Source organism: Dermochelys coriacea, chromosome 6 (assembly GCF_009764565.3).
Source record: "Dermochelys coriacea isolate rDerCor1 chromosome 6, rDerCor1.pri.v4, whole genome shotgun sequence".
Classification (NCBI taxonomy): domain Eukaryota; kingdom Metazoa; phylum Chordata; order Testudines; family Dermochelyidae; genus Dermochelys; species Dermochelys coriacea.
This window is the reverse complement of record NC_050073.1, coordinates 67,617,072-67,643,700: the sequence shown is the minus strand read 5'-3', so window position 1 is coordinate 67,643,700 and position 26,629 is coordinate 67,617,072. Positions and strand designations below refer to the sequence as shown.

The window sequence follows — 26,629 nt, the reverse complement described above, 5'->3', positions numbered from 1 at the left end:
GAACAAGGCAGTCCCGTTCAGAAAAGCAACTAAGACAAATTTGTGAACTGCTCTGAGGCTTTATGTAGCTGTAAAGCCATACGTTCATCTTTTAAACGCTACAGCCCTGAACGACAACTCGGGGAGGGGGGGCGGGCATGTGTGTGCATGTAAAATATGTCACTAAAGCCGGACTCCTTTAGCAGCTCAATACATCCGGTCAGCCGTGGAAAAGCTGGCGTGGCTGGGCTCGGGGGCGCACCGTGCCTTGAAGCACAGCCCTGGGAAGCGGGTGCTGAGATGCACAGTCCTGCCGGGGGCTGTAGCCGCTCTGCTGCAACCCACGCAGAGGGCTCACCCCAGCTGGGCTCGCAGTCATCCCCTGTGCCCCGGCCTGCAGTGCATCGCCCGCGCTTTGCCCCGCTCCTTCCCCTGCTTCCAGCTGTCTGAGCCGCCTGTGCAGCAGGCTTGTCCCTGCGCAGACTCCCCACCGCCCCGCTTCTTCCCCGCCCCCAGCCACGGCCTCGGGAACCGCGCGGATCTCGGCCCGGCGGAATCCAGTGACTCGAGGGCAAAGTGAGGGCAGCGGTTTCAACAGATGTTACGGAGCACGCTCAGCTCTCAAGCGCATGCTCAGTCACACCAACGCCGCCCGTGGATCCCGATGACGAGGCAGCGCCCGGAAGAGGCGGGGCGTTGCGTCACAGGGGTGGGGTCCTATCGGCGCGCACGTCCCGTCGCGTCACGTGACGGTCTGGCGGGCTCTTCCGAATCTGCTAGTGGGGTCGAGACGACGGGAGCGCCAACGGGCCGGGGCGGGGAGCCGGGCCAGCTCCGCGGGACAGGAGCTGCCGCCGCCGCGGCGGGGTGAGTGCGGGGCGGCCTCAGCGCCTCCCCTCCGGGACAGCGACCCCCCAGGGGCCTGGCCAGCACAACTCCCTCCCCTCCCCTGCCCGGGCCGGTGCTGGGGCAGCAGCGCGGCCTCCAAGGCGCAGGCCGGCGTCGCCCTCGGGGCTGGGGCCGGGGCCGGGCCGGGGCCGTGCGAAGCAGGGGCCGGGCTCCTCCTGCTCGCTGCCCGGCTGCTGTTTCTGCGGCGCTGTACAGATGAATCCAAGTTGGGGCCCTCACGCTGCGGAGCAGGGCTAGTGGCAGGGCCCCGTTCTCTGGACATGAATGACTCTGCGTGGGGCGTGTGTAATCCCATTGACTTCAAAGGCCCGAGGTACATGAGTAAAGTTATTCAGGGCTGTGTTTGAGAGATTGGGCCCTAAACCGCAGTTATTTTTGATGGTACCGTTAGTTGCTGTACCAAAAATGTTAATAACTGTACCCCGCTCAGTACCAACTCAAGGAGACTTGGGTGTCACTGTAGACAAGTCAACAAAGATCTCTACTTAATATAGAGCTGTAATAAAAAACAAACAAACAGTGTTAGGATATATAAGGAATGGAATGGCAAATAATATGGAGAGTCTTGTCATATAAAATCAGTGATACAACCTCATCTGGACTATTTTGTGCAGTAGCTATCCTTCTCTAAAAGGATAATACAGAGTTAGAGGGGGTTCAGAAAGTGATATGAGGTTTGGGAAAAAAATCTCATAGGGGGAGAGAATGAAAAGATTGGGGTTCCTGACCTTGGAAAGGAGTTCAATAAGAGGGGACATGATAAAAGTGTATACAATAATGAATGGTATAGAAAAGGTAGTTTAGGAACTTCTGTTTTTCCTGCCTCATAGCACAAGAACAAGGGGACAGTCAATAAAACTAAAGTAGGAAATTCAGAACAATAAAAGGAAACACTTTTTCACACAATGTGTATGTAATTAGACTGTGGATGTCATTGCTACTGGATGTCATTGAGGGCAAGAACTTAGGAAGAGTCAAAAAAGGATTGGACACTTATGTGGATAACAAGAATATCCAGAGTTGTCATAATTTATGATAAAAAATTTGGAAGGGATATTAAAGCTCATGCTCCAGGGATTTAAGATCATCTCTAAGTATTAAAGTCCAAGATGAGGCCTAATGGGAACAGATTGCCCTGTCTGCCTGCAGTGAGATTCTTTCACCTTCTCTGAAGCACCTGGTATTAGTGACTCTTGGATACAGGGTACTGGACTAGATGGTTTTTGTCTCTGATCCAGTATTTCAATTCTTATGTTCCTTCACATAGGTCTCTTTGGTCTCAAGGAGCTAATAGCAACTGGGCTCATGGATATTTAAAATCCCAAAATCTATTTTGTGCATTCTGTCCCTATAAATATAAGGCAAACCGATAATGACTTAGGCAGTGTTGTTTCTCAATAAACAATTTTCTGAGTTTTCCATTAAAGGTCATTGTTAAGGCTGTGAGTTTGTTATGGAAGTCACAGATGCTGACTTTCTGTGACCTCCATGACTTCTGCAGCTTCCACTGCTCCAGCAGCAGGAGTTTGGGTGAGGGGCTGAGGGCTGGAGGTTGGGAGGGGGTGAGGGCTCCGGGTGGCACTTACCTTGAGGGGGTTCCCCGGAAGCAGCGACATCCCTCGGCTCCTAGAGAGAGGCGTGGCCAGGGGGCTCAGTGCACTGTCTCCACCTGTAGGCACCATGCCCCGTAGCTTCCATTGGCAGAGCTGCCTGGCCACACCCCCACCGGAGCTGAGGGATGTCACCGTTTTCAGGGAGCTGAGGAGCCAGGTAGGGAGCCTGCCAGCCCCGCCAACTCCTGGGCTGTCCCTCCTTCCCATCTGCAGTGCTCCCCTGGACTGGCACCTGCAGCGCACCTGCAGTCCCTCCTCCCCACCCTGCAGTGCTCCCCTGGGCTGTCCCCCCTCCTCACCCGAGCACCCAGTGTGCACCACACTCACATTCAACCCCAAGCACCAATGGCACCCCTGAGCTGCACCCCTCCCCAAGATTTAGTCGGGGTATATGGGACAAGTCATGAACAGTTCCTGAGCTGTGAATTTTTGTTTACTGCCTGTGACCTGTCCATGGCCTTTACTCAAAATATCTATGACTAAAATGTATCCTTAGTCATTGTTCCTTTAACTGTTACAGGTCTTTCTCACATCCCTTTTCCCAACATCCAAAACATCAGGCTAGATCTCTTAAACTCCTACAGATATATAGAGAAAAAATCATACACTTCCCTGCCAGGAGACAAATTTGTTTAGTATGTGTTGGGGCCAGATAAATATCAGGGATTTAGTCAACTCAGCATATGTCATGAAGTGCAGACTTGATTCACATCTTCAGAATAATATCTTTGTGATCCTTTAGTATGTCAAAGAAATTTGGTGCTAACATGAGTCTCCAAGAGTGGTGGATAATCAACAAGAAATCCTATAAAGAGATCTTTGATATCACACTCTTCATCATTTACATTTAAAATTACATTTTGGAAAATTCTCTGTTAAATCCCCAGTAGTTTTTTATTAGGTGACCTTAACATTTTTTAGTGAGTTGCACAAAGAGAAAAATACACAAGGAATTAATCATTCGGTGCAATATGCACACAGTTTAATACCATGTGGGAGAGAAGTTCCTGTGTTCTATGATGAAAAAGCTGTTGAACAAATGTAGTATGTTTAGAAACATTTGATTATCTTGTGGAAGAGAAGCATGTTTGAGCAGTGGGTTTTTGTGATGCTACAAATATTGTATTTTCTCTTAGGGAAGTTGTATCTAATATTTGGCGAAATGGCCATGCAAATGCAGTATGAAGCAAATGCAGAGACATCAACTGAGGAAGAGAGCTTGGGTCCACAGCCCATATCTAGGCTAGAGGTATGTAAAGAGTGTAGCGCAGGAACTGTTTGCCAGACAAACCAACAGTCTTTATCTTTAACTAGAATTGCATTTAAAAGTTGCCACTGTCTCTGCCTACTTGACTTTTGTCAAAGAAGAAAAATCTTATCCAGAAATGTATTTTAAAAATATGAAAAATTAACTTCAGGAATTCATTAATGCAAAACGCAATGTTCTGTTAACACTCTAATAATATACTGGTACTCCAGGGTTTGTAATAAATGCAATGAAACCAAATAAAACTGTAACTTTTTTCATAAAGAGGTTAGATTCTGAACTACAGTTGGGGCAGGATGGACTCCTTTTCCTGAATTTGTACTGTTCCTTCTTCAATAGCTAATAAGCCAAATGGTGAATAGTGCCTGTTTCATATAATGTGGTATCTTTAACATTGATACTGACACATGCAAATAGTATAAAGGAGAATTTGTGGAGAGAAGCAGTCATTTCAGCTATGGTTTTATTTGCAATTGAATGGGGAACTGACATTCATTAATGTTGCCTTGTAGTATTAGACTTAGTGTCTGATCCAGCTCCCAGTGACATCAATTAGAGAGTTTCTATTGACATTGGTGGAAGTTGGATCAGTGTGTCTGCTCCTGAATGTCCTATATATTTTTTTTCTCTCAGCAATGTGGTATAAATGCAAATGATGTGAAGAAGTTGGAAGAAGCTGGATTTCACACAGTTGAGGCTGTTGCTTATGCACCAAAGAAGGAGCTACTAAATATTAAAGGCATCAGTGAAGCCAAAGCTGACAAAATCTTGGTAATTATACTTTGCAGTTACATAAACAATTTAATCCAAGAATTTCAAAATGTTTTATAGACACTGGCCATGATTTTAAAAAGGGACTTAAGTGATCTTGGGGACCTCAATTTGTTGGTGCCTGGCACTTTTTGAAAACAAAGTCCCATTAAAGTGGGGCACCTAAAACCACTATTACCTTTTAAAAATCTTGGCGCTTCTGGTGAACGCTCTAAGCCAGTGGGAGTGGGGCTCTCCTGTTGGCTTAATGACTGCACCTCAATGAGAGACTGTAGCTGTGTTGGCAGCAGAAGCTGTCCTGTGGACATAGCACTGTCTTCATGGGGGGTTAAGGTCAGTATAAACTGTTGCTCAGGGGTGTGGATTTTTCACAACCCTGAACAACATAGTTATATTGCAAGAAGTATGTAGTATAGACCTGGCCTAAGTTTTTGTTCATGACAAACAATGTAAAGTTTACAGGGAAAATATGCAAAAAGCCACAAGGTCACATTGTTTTGTGAAAATAACTTTCATTTTGTAATACAAGTATTTTAACATATTTACTTTTAAAATAGTTTAAAAACTCTGTTTATTATTACTTGGTTACATTCCCATATTTTCTTATAAAGCCAAATCTGTAAAAACTGATGAAAGAGTTCTTGCTTGGTGGTGGGCAAGCTGGGGATACAAAAAAGACAACTTACTATGAATAAAAAATCCTAAAAGTAAATTTTTTTTTGTCATGCAAGTCATGACAATGACTAATACACAGCCTTACAAATTGGCTGGAAGGCCCTATTTACTAGTCAGAATGCTGTGGTGTATGTTCTTGCTAATATTGGTTATAAATCAGTGGAGAGAGTTTTATAAAATTATGCTGTGTACTGGGGGCCCTGTCTTCATTTGTCTTGTACCCATATTGACCAGAACGGTGTGTTTTTAAAAACAGTTTTTTAACACAGTTCTGCCTGAACATAGATTCATAGATACTAAGTCAGAAGGGACCATTCTGATCATCTAGTCCGACCTCCTGCACAGCGCAGGCCACAGAATCTCACCCACCCACTCCTATGAAAAACCTCACCTATGTCTGAGCTATTGAAGTCCTTAAATCATGGTTCAATGTATCCACAATATAGCAATACCTATAAAACCATGCTATAACAGTGTTGGTACATTCATAGTGAGACCATTTGAGAACTGTTTGTTGTATGTTTTGGGACTTCTGTCCAACGATATCAAAGCAGCCATGAACTCTGGGTTGACAATTGAGTTGGAAATTGTGGGTAATACAAATGTTGACACTGTGGGAATCTGTGCTACTGGAAGTGATAGGCCAACTGGTATTCTTTAAATTACTCCATTCTGTTGGACTGGCCTCTTTTCAGATTTGTCAACTGTGTACTATAGACAAGAATAGACGTCTGCTGCAGTTGGTCTCTTTTCATTGAGTGAACCCTGAGTTACTGTATCAAGAACATTCTGAATTACAAGATGCTACATAAGACACTGAACCACTTCCCATTTATCAAAATCTGAGCTGATAAAACTCAAAGCTTTCCTCACTGCATATGTTTGCTTACGTTCTATAAGGAGCTAGCTAGCTTTGAAAATAAAATATGTGCACATGCTAAATATTTCTGCCTTCACACATGGAGGAATCAGGCAAGCTGGTTTTTGTGAAAATGACTGCTGCTGTAAAATAGGCAAAATAGATTCCGGAGATATTTCTTTGAATGAGATTCGCTTCCAACTATGAGGTACAAGTAACTGAAGGTATAATCTAACAGAAGAAATGTGCTAAAATACATAACAATTTATGTATTGCTTCTCCACATTGTGGAAGAGGAAAATTCCTGTATTAGTTATATGAAAGATAATACAGCTTGTAAACCCACAATATGTCTCCCCTTCACCCTATATATAGTTTGATTTTGTTATCCTTGTCTTCAGGCAGAAGCAGCTAAACTGATTCCAATGGGTTTCACCACAGCAACAGAGTTCCATCAGCGGAGGTCTGAGATCATCCAGATCACCACTGGATCCAAAGAACTTGATAAACTGCTTCAAGGTGTTAATTCTATTTATCGTCTTTGTGCATTATTTTAATTCTCCTGTCACTTCTGGAAATCATAAACCCCACATGAGAAGTGCATGGTATAAGGGGTTTTCTGCTAATTGGACTGGAATCTCCTTAGCACTGCTCTGCCTTGTAATGATCAATTCCCCTCAGCTAGCACCTCCAGAGAAAGCTGCAGGAGTAGTTCCAATAGGAAAGGAACTTCACTGGATGTGGGAGGACACAAGACACAGTTTTACATTTTAAACACATTTCCTGTTATTGACTATTACTAAAGTTTTTATTGAGAAACAGAAGCAGGTATTTGCTTCTCCTTAATTCCCCTTCCCTCCCTCCCCCAACCCTCGCCTACATGAGAATTGTAAAGTAGAATGGTGTTCCCCTTAACTAACCTATTGTCACAAGAACTTTATCTGGGCTTCTTTATCCACAAAATGCACAAACCCAGTTACCCAGAACTGTTGTTATAACTAATTAGTTAATTGAGTTTTGAAATGTAAATGATCACTTCTAAAGGAAAGCTACGCAGATACAAAAAACATATGACAGACAAGTCCCCATAAATCTGAAATTATTTACTTGCATTGTGCATTTATAGCCTATGATGTTTATATAAGTGCGATTGTTTTTTTGTTTTCCAGGGGGAATAGAAACAGGGTCCATAACTGAGATGTTTGGGGAATTCCGCACTGGGAAGACACAGTTGTGTCACACGCTGGCAGTAACCTGTCAAGTGAGTGGTTGGTCACTTTATTAAAATCAAATATGTATTTAGAAAAAAAATGTTTCTGAATGCTTGCCAGTCAAAAGTGCCTTTCTCACTCATGCAAATAAACATGCAGCTAAAAAGGTAGTGCAAAAAATCTGTAGTCATGTATACTGTACAGCGGAAACCATCCAGACTTTGCGACACCATGGACTGAATTGGCAACTTGCTAGGATCTTGTGTACCATGCTTACTCTGCTTGTAGGGTTAACTTTTTAGTAGAGATTCAATATATTTAAAAAGAAACCTATGATAGAAATCAAGTATGGAAATAAAAACCAAATTTTGTTCAATCGAACTACAGAAATAATAAATTGTACTCAGGAAGCTAATTGTTGCCTTGCTTTGGTAATTTGGGGAAGTTTGGAAACAAAAAACAAACTTTCTGGTTTCTCTCTAACCTGGTCACCACACTGCAAAAAACCTCTCTCCTGGCCAACAACTGAGAAAAGGGAGGTGAAGCTGTTTACATGGGCCCAGCTCATCCCCTGTCCAGCTGCTTGTGTTTTACGTCTCAAGCTTCATCTCATGTCCTTTCATACAAGCTTCCATTGGCTCTTGTTATCACACAGTACATCAGTGTAAGGTGGAAATGGTTACGTAAGATTGAATAAGAGGGTTGTCTTTAAATTAGATTTGTATGCATACTATGACACGGGCATAGTATTCAACTTGACTACTTAAGTTAGGGTGCACAAGTTAGCATTTTTGTGTTCCAATTGGTTATTGGGCGCTCAGGTTTTAGGAACCTTAGTGCTGATTTGTGCACTTGTTATAGAGTTGACTACCCTAACTTATGTGTCCACTTTGAAAATTAGGTTCCTGTAGTGGGGTTTTTCACTTTCCAGCTTAGTTCTCAGCCACAGGAAGGCTATTTGGCTCACTAATTCTGGTGTATCACTAAATGTACTAGTATCAGTAGGGTATGAGGCAGTAATTGGCTTTAATTTCCGAGGCCTGCAAACTGTGTTTAATAACATTTATTTGTTGGTCTTATTAGCTTCCCATTGACCGAGGTGGTGGCGAAGGAAAGGCCATGTACATCGACACAGAGGGTACCTTCCGCCCAGAACGTCTACTTGCTGTGGCTGAAAGGTCTGAACTTATGGTTAGACGTTCACTGACTCTAGTTAAAACAAACGCATGCATTGCCACATCAGTAAGTTGTCCAGTGATCACATTGTACATCAACTTGACTTTTTATATATACTTCAGTGGAAGCTGCATGTGAGGACTGTTCCTCCAAGATCTTCCCACATTACAACTGTCCACCTATATAGAAGCAGTTTGAAACAGTACGCATACATTGGTTTTTGGCAAACACATTTTGTGACACAAGTTCTCCGACTTTATTGAGCAGCAAGAATAATTAGCCTTTATTACAGCTGATGACACTAATTTACCTTTTTAGTAGCTGTTCCTTGTAAACCCAGTTCTGCCTAAAGTACTGTACATGCAAAAGATTTCATTTTGAGCTTAGCCTACAAATATTACTGTAGAAACAATAGAGGATCCCCATGCGTAAACCTCTTCACGATACCTATTAGAACTAGGTTCTTGTCAGAAAAGGTTATTGGTTATTTCAGAAAAGGTCTCTGAAAAGCTGTGAAATCTATTGTCCCTTCTTCAAAACTGCAGCTGGGTCACTGTTGACCTCCATTTGAAAGGATTCTAAAATGCTTTACAAACTTGTATATATGCCACAACTCTGATTATCTGTTTGGGGAGGCACCAAAAATCTTGTCCCTGCAAGGATCCTAATCAGTGTATAAAGCCTGAGTTGCAGGTGCCACTGATTAGAGACAGCCAAATAGTTCTACTTCTGTGGAGCTTTAGAGCTCTGCAGGAGTAAAGCACTGTGTCTGTGGCACTTAACTACGTGACTGTTGTTTAAATGAAACATTAGGGGGTATAGCTGAACTCCACTTAGTCTGGGTTCAAGTATATCATTTGATGATAGCATTCCCACTGGACTGCTGCAACTTTAACAGATTAAAGCCATGTCAGAGGTTAGGACAGGAAGTGAAGATATCATATGCAACTGAAATGGCAGAAGAATTTTAGGGAAGCAGAATGTAACTCCTCAGTTTGGAATTTGGCCGTAAATCTGAGGCTAACACTTCTAGTACTGTAATAATTAGCAGATCTAGTTAACTCATCCACTTTGTAAGTGACTGGAATCACAGCACTAGACCAGAGGGATCAGCAGCATTAATTAACCAAAACACCCTGCCAGCTGGACTTTCCAATAAAATGAACATTGTGTTTCTGGCCTGCAGCCTGTTGCATGATGCAGAAAGGCTGGTTTGATTTGGATACACCAGTTAAGATGTTCTGCAGAGATCTAACAGTAAAAGTATTCAGCTGGATTCCTGCTTCCCTCTGGCTAACCTGCTTCAGGTTTGTGGTTTGTCAGAATGCTGTCTGCTTTTGGAAAAAACCTGCCATGCACTAATTTCCTGTCTTAAAAAAAAAAAAAAAAAACCCTTTACTTGTTTCCTTCTGGAGTAACTAGTACACAGACAGGCAATGTTTATCAATCTGTAAGTGATTGTTCCCTTTCAATCTGCCCAAGGGTGTTTCCTTCTAGAGGTCTTGGCTGTCATTACAGAGACTTTCTCAGCACTATGCCCTTCTCATTCCTCAGCATATTTCTTCTGTCATGCCTGATTAATCTAATTGCCTTCTATGACGAGATAACTGGCTCTGTGGAAGAGGGGAAAGCAGTGGACATGTTATTCCTTGACTTTAGCAAAGCTTTTGATATGGTCTCCCACAGTATTCTTGCCAGCAAGTTAAAGTAGTATGGGCTGGATGAATGGACTATAAGGTAGATAGAAAGCTGGCTAGATCGTTGGGCTCAAAAGGTGGTGATCAATGCCTCCATGTCTAGTTGGCAGCCGGTATCAAGTGGAGTGCCCCAAGGGTCGGTCCTGGGGCCGGTTTTGATCAATATCTTCATTAATGATTTGGAGGATGGTGTCGATTGCACCCTCAGCAAGTTTGCAGATGACGCTAAACTGGGAGGAGAGGTAGATACGCTGGAGGGTAGGGATAGGATACAGAAGGCCCTAGACAAATTAAGAGGATTGGTCCAAAAGAAATCTGATGAGGTTCAGCAAGGACAAGTGCAGAGTCCTGCACTTAGGACGGAAGAATCCTATGCACCGCTACAGACTAGGGACCGAATGGCTAGGCAGCAGTTCTGCAGAAAAGGACCTAGGGGTTACAGTGGACGAAAAGCTGGATATGAGTCAGCAGTGTGCCCTTGTTGCCGAGAAGGCTAATGGCATTTTGGGCTGTATAAGTAGGAGCGTTGCCAGCAGATTGAGGGACGTGATCATTTCCCTCTATTAGACATTGGTGAGGCCTCATCTGGAGTACTGTGTCCAGTTTTGAGCCCCACAGTACAAGAAGAATGTGGAAAAATTGGAAAGTGTCCAGTGGAGGGCAACAAAAATGATTGGGGGACTGGAACACATGACTTATGAGGAGAGGCTGCGGGAACTGGAATTGTTTAGTCTGCAGAAGAGAAGAGTGAGGGGGGGATTTGATAGCTGCTTTCAACTACCTGAAAGGGGGTTCCAAAGAGGATGGATCTAGACTGTTCTCAGTGGTAGCAGATGACAGAACAAGGAGTAATGGTCTCAAGTTGCAGTGGGGAAGGTTTAGGTTGGATATTAGGAAAAACTTTTTCACTAGGAGGGTGGTGAAGCACTGGAATCCATTACCTGCAGAGATGGTGGAATCTCCTTCCTTTGAGGTTTTTAAGGTCAGGCTTGACAACCCTGGCTGGGAGGATTTAGTTGGGGATTGGTCCTGCTTTGAGCAGGGGGTTGGACCAGATGACCTCCTGAGGTCCCTTCCAACCCTGATGTTCTGTGATTCTGGTGGTGGTAGTCTGTGCCAAGACCCCATATGAGCTGTATTATGGGGAAAGCCACAGCTGCTTCACTTGCTTTGGATAATTTCATAGTACGTCTGTAGTAAAATCACACAGCACAGCTACCATTCTATATGCAACATACACTCAGTGTCTGTAGGCCTTTCATGACTGTATTTGGTAAACCAAATATGCTGAAGGGCAACAAACTGATACAACTACCAGCTTGTTGGCCAACACTCTTGTCTTTGTGGAAGGAAGTATCTTAACCAGCTGTTCTCTAAATTTTAAGGGACCTCTGGGTCATTATCAATATGCCCAATGGCAAGAAATCGGTCATAAAGGTGGCTCCAACCTTTAGTAATGGAGCAGTGACAGAAGAATTGCATATAGGGATAGTTTATTACTCTTTACATAGATATCTCTTTAATTTATAATCAAATAAAATTCAAATTAATTCATGAATCATCTTTCAGTCTCATAATGTTTTATTGGAGTATCACACTGCCTTTAGTGTATTCCATTGCAGGATAGTAATTTGTGTGTTTTCATTCTCTTGTTCTCAAGTTTGTTTTGCAGAGGTTTCCGGGTTGGTGGTGGGTGGCTGCTGTTTCTAGGCAGCAAGATCCTGTGAGTTCAATGGGGAGATCACTTTTATGTTCAAGTTAATTGCTCTTTTTATACCAGTTTTTATTTACCTATAAGAATCTCAATCTCTCTCTCCCCCTTACCTACTTTTGGGTCAGTTTAAGCTAGCCTTCAGGTACATCTGCTAGTTAACTGCTGTAGGCAAAGTTGCAGAATCTCCCAAGTAGTTCCCATCTGATTTTTTTTTCTCTAGATATGGCTTATCTGGCAGTGATGTCCTTGATAATGTGGCATATGCTCGAGCATTTAACACAGACCATCAGACCCAGCTCTTGTATCAGGCATCTGCTATGATGGTTGAATCAAGGTAACAAAACTGAGTAACAGAAATAACTTGTGCACTCTTAAATGACGATACTGCAAAGTTACCCAAAATGAAGGACAAGTGTGTAGATTGCATAATTGCAAAACAGATACTAAAAATGATTAATTTTTAATCAAATACTTTTAAACATATCTTCACTCTACAATACCTGTCATGAGACCAGTCTTGATTCTTTTCAGAAGAGACAATGGGTCATCCCACTAAAAGAGGGATCCAGCCAATGAGCCTCATGTGAAACTGCAAATATTTGTAAATAAGAGATATTCCATAACTGCTGGTGAAATTTTGAGTTATTCTGACTCATGCTGTGGTAGGTTGGAGAGTAGTATTTTACAAAGAATAGGTGCCAGCAGTAGATGCAGTTCTAACTATCAGTTCACATTAATTTTTAGGAGAGGGGAAATTGAATTCAAATGTTGAGTGTTAAAGAACTGTGATATAATCAGAGGGCTGTGATGGATTTAATTTAGTTTAGAATTAAAATTAGTAGTTGAACTGGAGAGAAGAATAAACTGATGATGTAGGTATTTAAAACTGTTCATTAAAGGCTTGATCTTCCAAGGTGCTTATCACTCCCAAGTTGATGAATCAAAGCATTAAAACACATGCTTAAAAGCTTTGATGCATGTGAGTAGCTCTGCTGAAGTTGATGGGCTACTTACATCCTTGAATGGTTAGCTGAAACAGATCAGAGTGCTGAGCACCCTGTAGGATTGAGCCCTAGTGTTGTGGAGACTCCATCCTGCTCCAGAATCATCGAATTTTGACTGTAGTGCTAGTTGTCATAGTTCCTAAACTACTGCAGCCTCCTCATGCACCACAGCAAAGGACTGAGGGGGACATGCTAGGTGCACAGTGCTATGGATACTGATGTTCAGTAAGCAGTGGGTTGGTGAGTTCAGCCCCATTTGAAAATGTATTTGGATTGGTACCAGCTGTGTGTTCCTCCCTAGAAAACCTGACCATTCTTGAGGAAACCCTACCTTAGAGTGTGCACATCAACCCTGAGGAGCAACGGCCAGTGCCAGTCCTCTCTCATACTCTTGAAACAGCTGAGGAGAGGGGTAGGAGAGAAGAGTTTAGCACCATCTTAATAATGGGGAAATGGGTATGGCCTTTAGATCACTACACATTGTATAACTATTGTATTATGGAGGTATCTTTTTAAAAATATAGCTCCTGATAGTTGGAAGGACAGTTACGTTGATTTATTATTTTGTTTCAGTAATGCTCATAATGTGCTGGACATTGTACAAAGACAAATGAAGGCATGGCTCCTGCCCTGAAATGCTTATGAGAGCCAGACAGGCACTGAAAGTAATATATATGCCATGTTCTCTAGGTATGCATTGCTGATAGTGGACAGCGCCACAGCCCTATATAGGACTGATTACTCCGGCAGGGGTGAGCTGTCAGCCAGGCAGATGCATTTGGCCAGATTTTTGCGTATGCTACTTCGACTTGCAGATGAGGTAAACTGTCACTGGACTGTCTCCTTCATTCCCCGTATTATTTCATTCTCTGAGTAACCACTTTCTGCAACATTTCTTCTTACTGGAGTTTACTTCATACACAGGATTTTCCACATATTCATACATCTCCCAATATCAGTCTGGGGGAGGAGAGTTGATTGGACCTCACCAGCTCTAGAATGGGAAAGTAGAGCCTACAGAGGAGATCTGGTTACCAGGGAGTTTGGCTTTTACTAGCTCTATCTGTGAAAAAGAAATGGAACTTGATTTTGTGCCTCTTTCCTAATAGTTTGGTGTGGCAGTTGTGATCACTAACCAGGTAGTAGCACAGGTAGATGGAGCTGCCATGTTTTCTGCAGATCCCAAAAAGCCTATTGGAGGGAACATCATAGCACATGCCTCAACCACAAGGTAAGACCACATTCCTAAATTCCATTCATGTTATTCTTCAAAGTCGTCTTGAAGCCATAATTAACTAGACGCCTAAATGTTTCTTTTTTTTGTGTATGGGGTCTGTCTGTCAATAGCTTTTCTGATCTTTTTTCAAAAACCTAAGGGCATCTTTGATCGCTGAAAGGTGACTTTTATTTCCAATTAATGTGGTGAAATTAAAATAGTATGGTACAGCAATAATAAAAACCTTGGTGGTCCTCAGTACATTGTAGCTTTATGCTACCAGAAATGTAATGTTGACTTACTGAAAGCCAACAAGAAAAGGAGTACTTGTGGCACCTTAGAGACTAACAAATTTATTAGAGCATAAGCTTTCGTGAGCTACAGCTCACTTCATGTAATGCATCCGATGAAGTGAGCTGTAGCTCACGAAAGCTTATGCTCAAATAAATTTGTTAGCCTCTAAGGTGCCACAAGTACTCCTTTTCTTTTTGCGAATACAGACTAACACGGCTGCTACTCTGAAACCTGAAAGCCAACAGTATTTGAATAAATTGCTTTGTTTTTCTTTGTCAGGCTCTATCTGAGAAAAGGCCGAGGTGAAACCAGAATATGCAAAATTTATGACTCTCCTTGCCTTCCTGAGGCTGAAGCTATGTTTGCTATTAATGCTGATGGAGTGGGAGATGCTAAAGACTGAGGAGCCCATTCCATTTCACTTGTAACAACATGAGGCTGTTGACCAAAGGAGGCTGCCTTCTCTATAAGGCCAACTTTTACTGATGCTCTCCTACTGCAGCCACTGGAAAGGCTGCTTGAAGAATCTATCGCATTTGGGTGCCTACACAGATATGTTTGGGACACATCAGGAGCAGCTAGTCCTGGTTGGAGGAGTTTCTCTTGGGGAATATAGCTGTTTCTTTTGAACACCCGAGAGGGCCATAATTCCCCTGACAACTGTTGCTACAGTTGGATGCTGCCAATGGAGGTAGCACAGTAGTATTGTTACTGCACTTGGCAACAATTTGTAATTTTTTTTTGTGAATTCTGTGCAAGGTTATTGGGTTTGTCAAATGGGAGGGGTGATAACTTAAACGTTTATTTTCCAAGTTATTTGAATGATTAATTGAGAAATAAAACAGACTAGTGTTACAAGATACAGGTACAAGAATAACCGCTGCATCATGTAGCTCCAGTGAAGACCACAACATACTAATTCCATTCTTTTGGCTGTTGCAAACATCCTCTGTTTTTGAATTTGCATTTGTGTGGATTTCTTTTGTATCTCAATAGCACTGAATGAGAATCTGTTTTTAATAAAGGAGTCATGAAATATTGGTTATATTAGTGGTTTCTTGGATTTAGACAGCCACCAGTTCAGACTACTGTGTTTTGTGCTGAGCCAATGAGTAGGCAGTACGTTAGTCTGCACTGGTGCCGCTAGAACCTGAATTCCCAGAACCTGTATTACTAACTACAACTTTTCTTTGTAGGTTCCTTTGCACAGCCACAGGGATAAAAAAGTGTAAGGTCTCCATGTCTGCTTGAAACAGCTAAGCATACTGTAACTCTGTGCTATATAAGTAGCTTGTAGAGCCCTTTTGGGAGTGCTTTTGAGATTAGATTTTAGCCATGTAAATAATCCTTTTACACAAGGGGTAATTGTGATTTAGGATTGATTGATTAAAGTTAGTCATAATGGTAATGGTTGGCAGTGAACATGGTGTCTCCTTGTTTCATTTTTTGTCCATACCTGGCTTCATAACTGTTTCTGGGGAATAGAAGGGAGGAAAACATGTAACTGAGTCTGACTGTGATTATTAAACTAAACTGTGTACTGTCTTTATCAAATACTTCCCTTCACTAACATTAAGATGTTTTTATCCTGTAAATTCCTGTCTCTTTGTATTGATAGCAGAAAACTGTCCCCCTTCCTTTTCCTTCACATAGAGGGGGCCATATCAACTGCTGTACTGATTACATTCAAAACAAGCGCACAATTGTTCACTAGGACTGGTTTCAATGGAATTAACGTATTGTAAGAACCAGCACCTATATTGAAAAAAGAACAGGAGTACTTGGGGCACCTTAGAGACTAACAAATTTATTTGAGCATAAGCTTTTGTGAGCTACAGCTTGCTTCATCGGATGCATTCAGTGGAAAATACAGGGGGGAGATTTATATACATAGAGAACATGAAACAATGGGTGTTACCATACACACTGTAATGAGTGATCACTTAAGGTGAGCTATTACCAGCAGGAGAGCAGGGGGAAAAAACTTTTTGTAGGGATAATCAAAACTTTTTGTAGTGATCACTCTGGTTACAATGCGTATGGTAACACCCGTTGTTTCATGTTCTCTATGTATATAAATCTCCCCACTGTATTTTCCACCGAATGCATCTGATGAAGTGAGCTGTAGCTCACAAAAGCTTATGCTCAAATAAATTTGTTAGTCTTTAAATTGCCACATGTACTCCTTTTTTCTTTTAGCAGTAATATTGAAACTACTATAAGTTTGGTGCCTTTCAGTGAAAAAGAGGCTCAGCACTTTAGCAAACACATACTATAGATGGGGATGGTAGCTCCTATTATTAGGCTGACATTTCCCATTATAAGACTCTGTTTTCAGTTTATCATTTGGTCAGATTTTTCCAGGCGGCCTGTCATCTTTCAGCAGAATTGTTTTTGTAAAATTTCAGCCAACGCAGTTTGGATATTTTCAAAAATGAGGCTAGAGGAAAATACTGTGTTCTGTCCTTTTCTTTGAGAGAGTCTAGTATACAGGACCTTGAAAGGTGGCAGGAAGCTAGGCTTTGGGTCAAGGATGTGCTTTTTGGTGGTTAAGGAAACTGAGACAGCACAGACTACCTTAATTCAGCCATTTCTTAACTTTTGAGTGTTTGACTTTGCAACTTTAATGTTCTTTTAACATTATATAAAGTTGCAGTCACCTCTAGTATAAAACACACCTATTGTTAAATAGCACACATCATACTACACCACAATTTAGAAAATCACAAACATTATTCAGTTTGTAATTGCACACAATGTAATTAGCTGAAGTGAAATTTACCCACTAAACGGGGATTAATATTTCTACACAAAATGCCCTGAGTTCTGTTTTAAGTTTGATATGAACCCAACCCTCCAATAGCAGACTGCCCCTTCATATCATACTGGATAACCAGCTCAATTCTAACTCAGAGAAATGTCACCTACTGAATCGCCAACTATTCTATTCTAGACAGGTTCTTATATCACGCTTATCACTCTGGTATCAGTGCCTTCTAGTAAGGCATTAAGCATCATGACTAACATCTCATGTGTTTATCCTCTAATCCTTCCCAGGGGGAGAAGCAGGTGCAGTGGAATGTCTTGTTTTAGGAGGGTTATACTATGTGTTGCTATACCTTTGTCAGAGAAGGCAATGAGCCTCACCGTTGGAACGGAAGATGGTCAGGTTTGTGATGATCCTTAGTTTCTGGTGGCATTCATTCCAGTCTCAGACCAGCCCCCAGGAAAGTTCTGTCTCCTGCATAGATGCACATTTTTACAACAGATTTTCATTGCAGGTGTCCTACTAAGTAGCAGCTAGATTTGACAGCTTAGTTTCCGAGATTTAATCTGAGAGCAGTTTGAGTTTAAAGGCCTCTCTTGTCTATCAAGACTTTTTTGGTGCATAGTAATGCCAGCTCTTTTTCTAGCAGCTAACTACTCCTGAATTTGCAGAGAACAAGATTAGCTTTATTTAGCCTTCAGCAGCACTGAAAGGTGAACGTTCCATTTCCACTCTCATCCTACTATGTACTGGGTTGCTTCTGCTGTGCTTTGATAGCATCTGATAATTTATCTATCACTATTTGGAGCTTCCTGTAGGTTAGCGCCATAAAATTAAACTGATGCTACTAATCCATTTTTTCCCTCTATTTCTAACTCTAATATTTGGTCTTTTGCACAATTGCAATTACGCCTGAAGTTCTTACCTGTATTAGTATCAAACTGCCACCCTCCATAAAAACTCTGGTTTCTGCACTGTCTAAGAGATGTCTAGATGTAGTTGCAAGACTTAGAGCTAAGCATCAAGGGGGGAACAGAGGTAAAATTTTCAAAAGCACTTAAGTTACTTAAAGCCTAAACCTATTGAAAGTCAGTGGGATTTAGGCTCCTAAAGTACTTAGGAAATTTTGCCCAATGGAACTTTTGTTTTATCCATAGAGCTGGCCAGCTAGGCATTTCCCCATGAAGGCTTATAGAGCTCATCACACAGCAGTGATTTGTATGTTGAAGTAATAATCCTCTTTGAAACATGCTAAATACTTAAAAATAAGCCTGTCATCAACATCTCCCTTGATCTCAGGGAAGCACAGCTAATACTGCTTTTCCTGTAAACACTCTTCCTAGTGTCCCCTTGTAGCATTTTCCTTGACACTTCAAAAAAAAAAAAAAAAAAAAAGTGTCCTTGAGAGCACTGGGATGTGATTTAGTCAACAGGGTGGTTATAAATTCAGAGAGCTGCTCTTTTTACACAGACCACACTGTTCAAGGCAATTTTGCTAAGTACCTAAATTGGAGTCTAGACATGACTGATTTTAAAGGATTATTGTTGAAATGAAAGTTTCACAGTGCATGACAATCTGTGTACTTAGAAGTATTGGTAGGGGAAACCAGGAGGCTGAAGTATTTGGATTAATTAAAAGCTATACACACCCAGAGTATGATGATTTGCTTTTTCTTCCCCCCCCCCCCCCCCCACAGGCCATTGACTGTGGTATGGTAGACTGTAATATATCCTGCTGCCTGGACCGACCATAGTGGTTTCAACACTGGTTAGTTACCAGTCACGAACGTCCTGCTGCCAGTCCTCGGAGGAATGACACATCTGCTCTGCATCTCCAGGAAAACTGGCAACACTATTGGCTACATAATTTGCATTTTGTATACAAATTGAAAAGCAGCATGATTCAAATGTGAAATGCAGAAACCATGGGGCCTGAGGAATTGAACTAGGCTCATAGTTGGAAGAATATGCACATAGTGTCATGCTATTGAGAAATATTTCAGTGTTCTCTCATAAGAAAACAGTTACAACTCATAACTTGCTGCATCTTACTTTATGGGCAGATAGCTGGCTGAGTTTATTCCATTGTGTGTGGTCAGTAAAGTTTTCCTAACTAGTCAGCTTCAGAAGCATATGCTAAATGTTTCCAGATGTAGACATGTTGGTGCAAGCATAAAGAAAGCACTACTCAATGGCTCCAGTTATCCCTCTTTGTTAGCTTTGCAAATATACAAACCCACTGAGGGACAACAGAGCTTGCCTCTGGAGGGAATCTTTGTTAAAGGTCAGAATTCAGAAGGAAAACAGAAGCATTTGTGTTATCTCAGCAATTCTCAAACTGGATTGGGACCCCAAAGTAGGTCACAACCCCATTTTAATGGGGTTGCCAAGACTGGCTTAGATTTGCTGGGGCCCAGGGCCAAAGCCAAAGGCTTTCAGCCTGGGGCATCAGGGTGCAGGTTACTGGCCTCCCTGGCCGGGGCTGAAGCCCTTTGGCTTTGGGCCCCCCTACCCCGCGGTGGTGGGGCTCAGGCAGGCTCAGGTCCCCCCTGCTGAGGTCATGAAGTAATGTTTGTTGTCAGAAGGGGGTTGCGGTGCAATGAAGTTTGAGAATGCCTGTGTTATCTCATTTCAACGCTGCTCATGCCTACGTTTCCTCACCAGAATCTGAGGTTGAAGCATCAGTCTCATCCACAAGGGATAACTCTGGATGCTTGCTTGTCTTCTCACTCAAGTGCAGTTTGTGTCGTTGAGTTTAATATCCACTATTAACCTTTAAAAAAAAGCTGTCTCCTTTGAGTACTACAGGGTCTATAATATAATGGTCACCTGCTACCAGTGGTAAAACACTGGCTGTTGGTGCTAGTGGAGAGATTGTATGGCTGATAGTTACAGGAAGGGGATACAATTGTAGCTACCAACAGGATCATGCGTTATCTGTTGTTCCCCCCTCGCAATTGGCTTCAGTATTTCCATTAGCTTTAGTCACTAGAATCTCTTTTATTTAGTTGAATAGGGGAAGATAGTTTAATTATTACAGTGAACTTTGGGCTTTGAAGCCCCATGGACTGCCACCAATCTTTTCCATGTTTTAAGTAACAACTATTGGCATTCAATCACCTAAGAGAAAGTTTTAAGTAGCAGCTGTGTTAGTCTGTATCCGCAAAAAGAAAAGGAATACTTGTGGCATCTTAGAGACTAACCAGTTTATTTGAGCATTAGCTTTCGTGAACTACAGTCATTTCATCGGATGCATTCAGTGGATTTCCACTGAATGCATCCGATGAAGTGAGCTGTAGCTTACGAAAGCTTATGCTCAAATAAATTGGTTAGTCTCTAAGATGCCACAAGTACTCCTTTTCTTTTTTCTAAGAGAAAGTGTGTCCTACTGAGATAAGCAGGATGTTGATTATCTAAATTCCCCTCACAATGGTAACTGGCTACCTTATTCTTCATTCCCTGCCCTAACTGTTATAGAAGTTTGTTCTCTACCGTTCAACTGATTCCATGTTTCTTCCTTGAGACTGCATGCACCGGTAGGTAAGGGCTATATAGAGACCCCCTTCATCTATCTCTCATATGTCATTTGAAGCTTAGTTGATTAACCTGTGGAGCCCACCGAGCTCCTTGAATGAAAGATACTAACTGAAATACAAAGTAATTATTACCTGATAGCTCTACAGCTGAGTAATTCTTCCTTATAGTTTTTCGTAGCAGCTGCAGTTTTTGAGGGGGAAGAAAACAAATGTAACCAACATAACACTGAAGCTGAAGTTAAATTGATGGCCTACTGTAGAGCAAAAGTAAACAAAAATATCTTCAGCTAAAAGGGATGCAGCACTGGGGGCACCCTGGTTAAAATATCATGTATAGGACATTGCAGAAAGTTATTTTCTCTAGGTTTATGACAGCTATTCTCAATAATCATATGTGCCTTGAGTTACACTACTCTTTCTATGTTACTATTGAAAAGATGAGCCTTCTGGAGACTGTAGCTCTACACACATCATCCTGAGCCTTCATTTAGCTCACAGACCAGCTAGTGCTGACGTTCTAAGGGTTTACCTCTTTCCCAGTGTTTTCCAGTGCCCAGAGAAGTTCTTATTTGGCTAGTGAGGTAGTTTCTAAGGTTTCCGGTGTAGCAACACATCCCACCGTAACTGCAGCCTGGCCTGGAATGGCATGACACACTGCCTATCTGAAAACAAAGGAAACATTTTCAGTATTAGCACGTTGCATGTGAATACAACTCACTGCTTGGTAGGCAGGCAGCAGTTTGTTAGTGGTGTCATCCTCATTTCCCATTTACTTCAGAAGAAGTTGCTGCTGCTCAGGAACTTAGGCCCCAGATATCCATTTTTTTTTTAAGGTACCTAAAATTCCAGGCCCCTTTTGAATAGTTAGGCCTGTCCTCATATTTTCCCCCTGTAAATGTTTTGGAGCAGCTGTTCTAGTTTTTGTTGGGTGCTATTTAACTGTTTTACAAGGCTGTGTACATCTAGGGTGCTATATGAAGACTTTTATACGTTTATATTCTATACAATGAAAGGTGGATGAGAGCGTTTAATATTTTATAGTGTTCTTTCTCTGCCCCCCCCCCCCCATTCTGAGTGTTGGAGTGCCACTCTCTGAACTGGGCAGCAGTTTGCCGGGGAAGGAAAGAATGCATTAGTGTTACAAAGTTCCATCAGTCCTGGAAGATTTGATGAATTAGGCTATGTCGACACAGTGCACTGTACAATGCCGCGGCTGTGCTGCTGTGGCCACACCATTGTAATGTGCGCTGCATAGCCGCTCTCTATCGCCAGGAGAGAGCTCTCCAGGTGACAAAATAAAACCACCCCCGATGAGGGGCGGTAGCTTCATCACCAGGAGCGCAGCTCCCGCCGACAAAGCGCTATCCTCACCAGCACTTTTCATTGGTAAAACTTTTTGTTCAGCGACATAAGTGCCAGTGTAGACATAGCCTTAGACAGTTAGTTAGTGGTGAGAAACAGCCTGTCTATCACAGGTTCCAATCCATCCCAGTTTGGCAGTGACCAAAATTTCTGTGTTCACAGGAGTCCATCGCAACATGTCCAAGATTCTCCCATAAGTAGTTACTAGTGTTTACGGCTCTCTTTTTTCTACATTTAATGTAATCCTTAAAAAAACTGAGTGAATTTAGTACTCTTGAAAGTTAGCAGACTGCTGGCCCTAGAGACAAAGTCCTTTAGTTGTCCAAGGAACAGACCTAGCATGGCTGTGGGCGATGAACTCGGAGGAGGTAAGGTTGTACTACCTATGTGCTCTATTACCTCTTTGTGGAGACTGGTATTGGTTTTACCAATCTGATATGCTCACTAGGAATGGAATTGAGACAACCAAATCACATCAGAGTACAAGCCCACACCAGCCTTCAGCCAGTAGCAACATTTAGTTACTACCACTCTGAAAGCCCCATGGCCGCAACTGTTGGTATGTATCTGCTTTATTCGCCTGTACTCTGAGAAACTTTGCTGTGTTCCCAGCAGGGCTATTTATCCATTGTGACTGCATTAGTCCACCTCTTTTAAAACAAATATCCATCTTAAACAAAAACTCCCACCACAGCAGCTCTTTTCTAATATTTGTCAAATCCTGAAGGTTTTAAGCAGGAAGTGGAACAAAAGTTATTTGATTCCTCACGTACTGTACTGCCCCCTCAGCTTGCTTCATGCTCGTGGATGGGGGAGTGAGGGTGGGGTTACTGTGGAGGGAAGAGTGAGCCAGGGGCCCTGTAGAGGGCTTAGGGGAGAGCCAGTTTGAAGAGTGCCCACAGGGGAAGTGATGGGGGAGGGGAGTTTGGGGGTGCCTGTGAGAGACTGCCCCAACAGGAGCAGAGCTGGGCTTGAGGACTTACTTAGAAGGAGCACACTGGGGATTTTTAAGATGAAAGCTAGACGTACACTGGAACTTTGAAGGGGAAGACCTTAGCAGCAGACCACCTTTTGTACAGCTGGTTTGTATTTACAGTGACAGGATAAAAGCCTGAGTGCTGAATTGCTACCATTAGCAGTGTGGGTACATGAACTAGGGTGAACGTACGTCTGGTTGTGGCTGGGACAGTCCCTTTTTTAAGCCCTGTCCCAGCTGTCCCCACTCCCCCCCCCCCCAAAAAAAGGGGGCATCTGTCCCGTTTGCTCCTGCTGACTTGATCAGTTAGCAAGAGCAAACTGGACAAATGCCCACTTTTGTCAGAAGAGTCAGGTGCGGTGTGGGAAGGGTTGAGCGGAGATGCCAGCCCCCCACAGGTGGGGAGGCAGGGCTAGGGGGAGGCAACATTCCAGCATGTGGGGGCCCTGCACATGGTTCCAGCCATGGGCATAAGCCTCCTGAGGGGGCCCCTACAGGTTCCAGCAACTGGCAACAGCATTGGGGGAGAGGGGCCCCTCCGGATGTCCCGTTTTCTCGTTGGGTAAAATGGTCACCCTAATGAATTGATCTATCAGGCTATTGATAGATGGCTGAGATCATGGGAGCTCCTGCTCTCTAAGAGCGCTCTGCAGCTGGAAGCTAGGAGCAGGGAGTTTGTGCTCCCTTCCAGTGCTAACCTACCAAACCACTCTTGTAAAAGAAGCTGCCCTCTGAACAAAGCAGGCTTCTCGCATCTTGTTTCACTTCTAAGCCCTGGGCCAGATTTCCCCTCGTGCCCCCTGACTCCTCCAGTCTCTGCACTCTCCCTCCCATGGACAAAAAAGAATGAGTTAAGGGAGCCGGTCACAAGGTGGAAGCTGGCTGGAGGAGAGAAGGAAAGCAGTCACGCAAGGAAAACAGAGCTCGCTTAAAAGGGGCAGGGTTCTCACGCATTGCCGTGTAACCCTGTCATCTATCTTGTCGCAGTCCAGCCCTCCTGTCAGCATTAATCCACAGTGACAGTGGATTAATCCTCCCCTCCACACACTTCCCTCCCCCCACACCCCCGAGTGTGAGACAGTTTGCGGGGGAGGGGCTCTGTCCTTTAGCCAAGCAGCCTGCACTCCCCTGGCTCACACTTGCACAGAAACAACAGCAAGTTATACACAGCAGTGATTAGTTTTTGATTACGCATGCCAGAAGGAACTTTTTCATTTCAGTCCCTTCTTTTCACTGGCAGGACATGCTGACAACTCCCCCTCTCTGCCAAACTCCCTCCTCCCCACCCCACTTCTCCTCAGATTTAATTAGGGGAAGGAAAGCCCATCAGGCTGTGGGTAACATCCCTGGATGCACCAGTGAGGTCGTCTTACTCTAGCAGATATAGGAGACACTCTTTAGAGTCAGGAGGATGAATTCTTCCCGTGAAACCCCACTGCCTCCCAATGCTGGCTGAAGTTCACAGGCCAGAGTGTGAGGCTGGAGGCTTCTCAGCTTGTGGATGAAACACAGGTCCTGTCAAGACTGGGCTGTGAGCCGCGTCTGGAGGTTGTGTTTAAACATAGTTCCAGCTACACTGGGTTACAGCCTGGCTTGCCTGCTCAGTGTGCATAGAGATGGACTGTTAGAATCAAAACTGTTTTCAAAACCTGGGCTAGCCTCAGCGGTAGTCAAACCTGGTAGAAATGGGTCTCAATGGCACCAGCTATAATTGAGTCTGGGTACCTGGTTACAACACACATGGTAGTATAGAGGGGACTTAATCACGAGTAGGGACCTACCAAATTCACGCTGTGAAAAATGCGTCATGGATCGTGAAATCTGGTCTCCACTGTGAAATCTGCAGGGGAGGGGCAGGACTGGGGGCCCCCCAGCTAGGGCTCCTACCATGTACTGGGCTCCAGCTGCTAGTCCTGGCAGGGTTTGGGAGGGATGGGATTTCCTCTTCTCCTGCAGGGGCTGCTCTCTGGGAACCTCCCTTGGCTGCAAGAAGCTCTGCGCCTAGTCCCTGTAGTGCCACCCCCACCACACTTCTACACTTCTCAGCTCCGTGCCCAGTGCTCGGGGGTTAAAGAGGCCTTGGGCTGGCTGTGGGGGCGGGGAGGTGAACCAGGGGACCCTGAGCAATCGCTCACCTGTAAGGCTGGCCCTGCCCCTGCCCAAAAAGTGATCCTCCCCCATAACATGGATCCCTCTCATCTGCATTGCCTGCTGATCCCTGGCTGCTCAGCTCTGAAGGCAGCAGTGCAGACATAGGGGTGACAATACCGCATCCCACCCCCCCTACAGCCCTTTTTTGGGTGGGGACCCCCATGTTTATAGCACTGTGAAATTTAAGACGTAAATACCTGAAACCATGAAACTGACTATTTTTAAAAACCTTTGGCCATGAAATTGACCAAAATGGACCATGAATTTGGTAGGGCCCTAATCATGATGCCCTAACTCCTTTGAAACTCTGCACTGCCAAAATCTATAGATGATTATGGGGGCACAGTTACAGTCTGTCCATAGTGCCAATTTTTAACAGGGCTAGAACCCATTCCTGCAAACTAATAGGCTACAGAACTTTAAACTGAGTTTAAACATGGTTTCCAAAAACAGGCATGAGTCTCCCGTAACACAGCCTTGTGTAAATCAGGTGTCATGCCCATCAAGTAAAAGAAGTTACATCTGTGCAAAAACCAATGTGACAGGAGACCCAGGCTTTCATGTCCTACCCTTTTTTAATCAGGGGGTCAAAGAATTCATCCCCACCTCACTCTTGACACATCTCTGAGAGCTTGGCTGAGAGTGCTGCTTATCAAATCAAGCAAACCCCAGAGGGAATGAGCACAAAAGAAAACTTGAGAAGGGTAAATCCTCTAACTAAACCTAAGGACTCCCCAGCACTGGTTTTATGACTGATTTGGGCTGGCACAATTCATAACTAGCTGAGCACTGTATCTAAAGCAATAGCAACCAGCATCTCCCCTCAGCCACAGGAGTAATACCAGGAAACAAGAGGGAAAAGGAGTCACCTGAGATGTAAAACATTGTCAGTTTGGGTTGCACCAGGGTAGAACAAAGATTTGGCAATCAAGTTTAAGTACCAGCTTGCAGTAATGAAAGTAGAGTAGGCGCTATCACATTTTATTGCTCACCTACTTTATTTACGTTTCCTTGCATTATACCTGAATTCAATTTAGACTAGGGTGACCAGACAGCAAATGTGAAAAATCAGGACACTTTTTTTTTCCAGGGGTAAGAGGGCATAGTTCTCTATATAAGACAAAGTCCCTAATATCGGGATGGGTCCAATAAAATCAGGATGTCTGGTATCGCTAAATTAGACAGAAGAACCTTCTCTTGCTTTTCTGGGGAGGAGGGAATGTGAGGGGGGAGAACAGCGCCTTGTTTTTTTCATGGATACGTCAGGCCAAAGCAGCCTGATTCCAGAGCAGAGAACATGACTGGAATCTCTCTTTGATTAATTAGTGACAGCAACTTTGCATGAAGCCAAGCTGGCTAGAAATGCATGAACGGCTTCCTGAAGTCTAAGTATTCAGCCTGAATAATCCAAGCCATATTTAGTCTCCTAGTGGGATGGAGGGGCTGGAGTGA

At 43.3% G+C, this 26,629-nt stretch overlaps 1 protein-coding gene and 2 long non-coding RNA genes across 5 annotated transcripts; 1 reads left to right on the top strand and 2 right to left on the bottom strand.

Annotated features, from left to right (window-relative positions):
• The first annotated feature begins 613 nt into the window (after positions 1-613).
• On the top strand, positions 614-15,426 carry RAD51 (RAD51 recombinase). Of its 3 annotated transcripts, none has more exons than XM_038407456.2 (10): positions 614-846; positions 3,638-3,750; positions 4,402-4,539; positions 6,475-6,592; positions 7,243-7,334; positions 8,368-8,462; positions 12,092-12,205; positions 13,566-13,695; positions 13,985-14,106; positions 14,665-15,426. In XM_038407456.2, the coding sequence occupies exons 2-10, from the start codon at positions 3,664-3,666 to the stop codon at positions 14,786-14,788; spliced, it is 1,020 nt and encodes a 339-aa protein (XP_038263384.1). In that variant the 5' UTR covers positions 614-846; positions 3,638-3,663; the 3' UTR covers positions 14,789-15,426. The 3 variants fall into 3 exon arrangements, with proteins under 3 accessions (XP_038263384.1, XP_043372502.1, XP_038263382.1); XM_043516567.1 differs by having other exon boundaries at positions 662-842; positions 3,637-3,750; XM_038407454.2 differs by lacking the exon at positions 614-846 and adding an exon at positions 960-1,201.
• LOC122460633 lies at positions 14,186-14,722 on the bottom strand. The gene is made up of 2 exons (XR_006282071.1): positions 14,617-14,722; positions 14,186-14,392 (listed from the first exon to the last, which is right to left on the bottom strand). It is a non-coding gene; the product is annotated as an uncharacterized LOC122460633 (long non-coding RNA).
• Positions 15,427-19,195: 3,769 nt separating the features above from the next.
• LOC122460634 lies at positions 19,196-24,030 on the bottom strand. Its single transcript, XR_006282072.1, has 3 exons — positions 21,218-24,030; positions 20,821-20,869; positions 19,196-19,925 (listed from the first exon to the last, which is right to left on the bottom strand). It is a non-coding gene; the product is annotated as an uncharacterized LOC122460634 (long non-coding RNA).
• Positions 24,031-26,629: the final 2,599 nt, after the last annotated feature.

Coding starts and splice junctions, on each gene's coding strand:
- RAD51 (XM_038407454.2), top strand. CDS start 1,153: ATGACTCTGCGTGGGGCGTGTGTAATCCCATTGACTTCAAAGGCCCGA. Junction 7,335..8,367: donor CGCTGGCAGTAACCTGTCAA/GTGAGTGGTTGG, acceptor TGGTCTTATTAG/CTTCCCATTGACCGAGGTGG. Junction 8,463..12,091: donor CTACTTGCTGTGGCTGAAAG/GTCTGAACTTAT, acceptor TTTTTTCTCTAG/ATATGGCTTATCTGGCAGTG.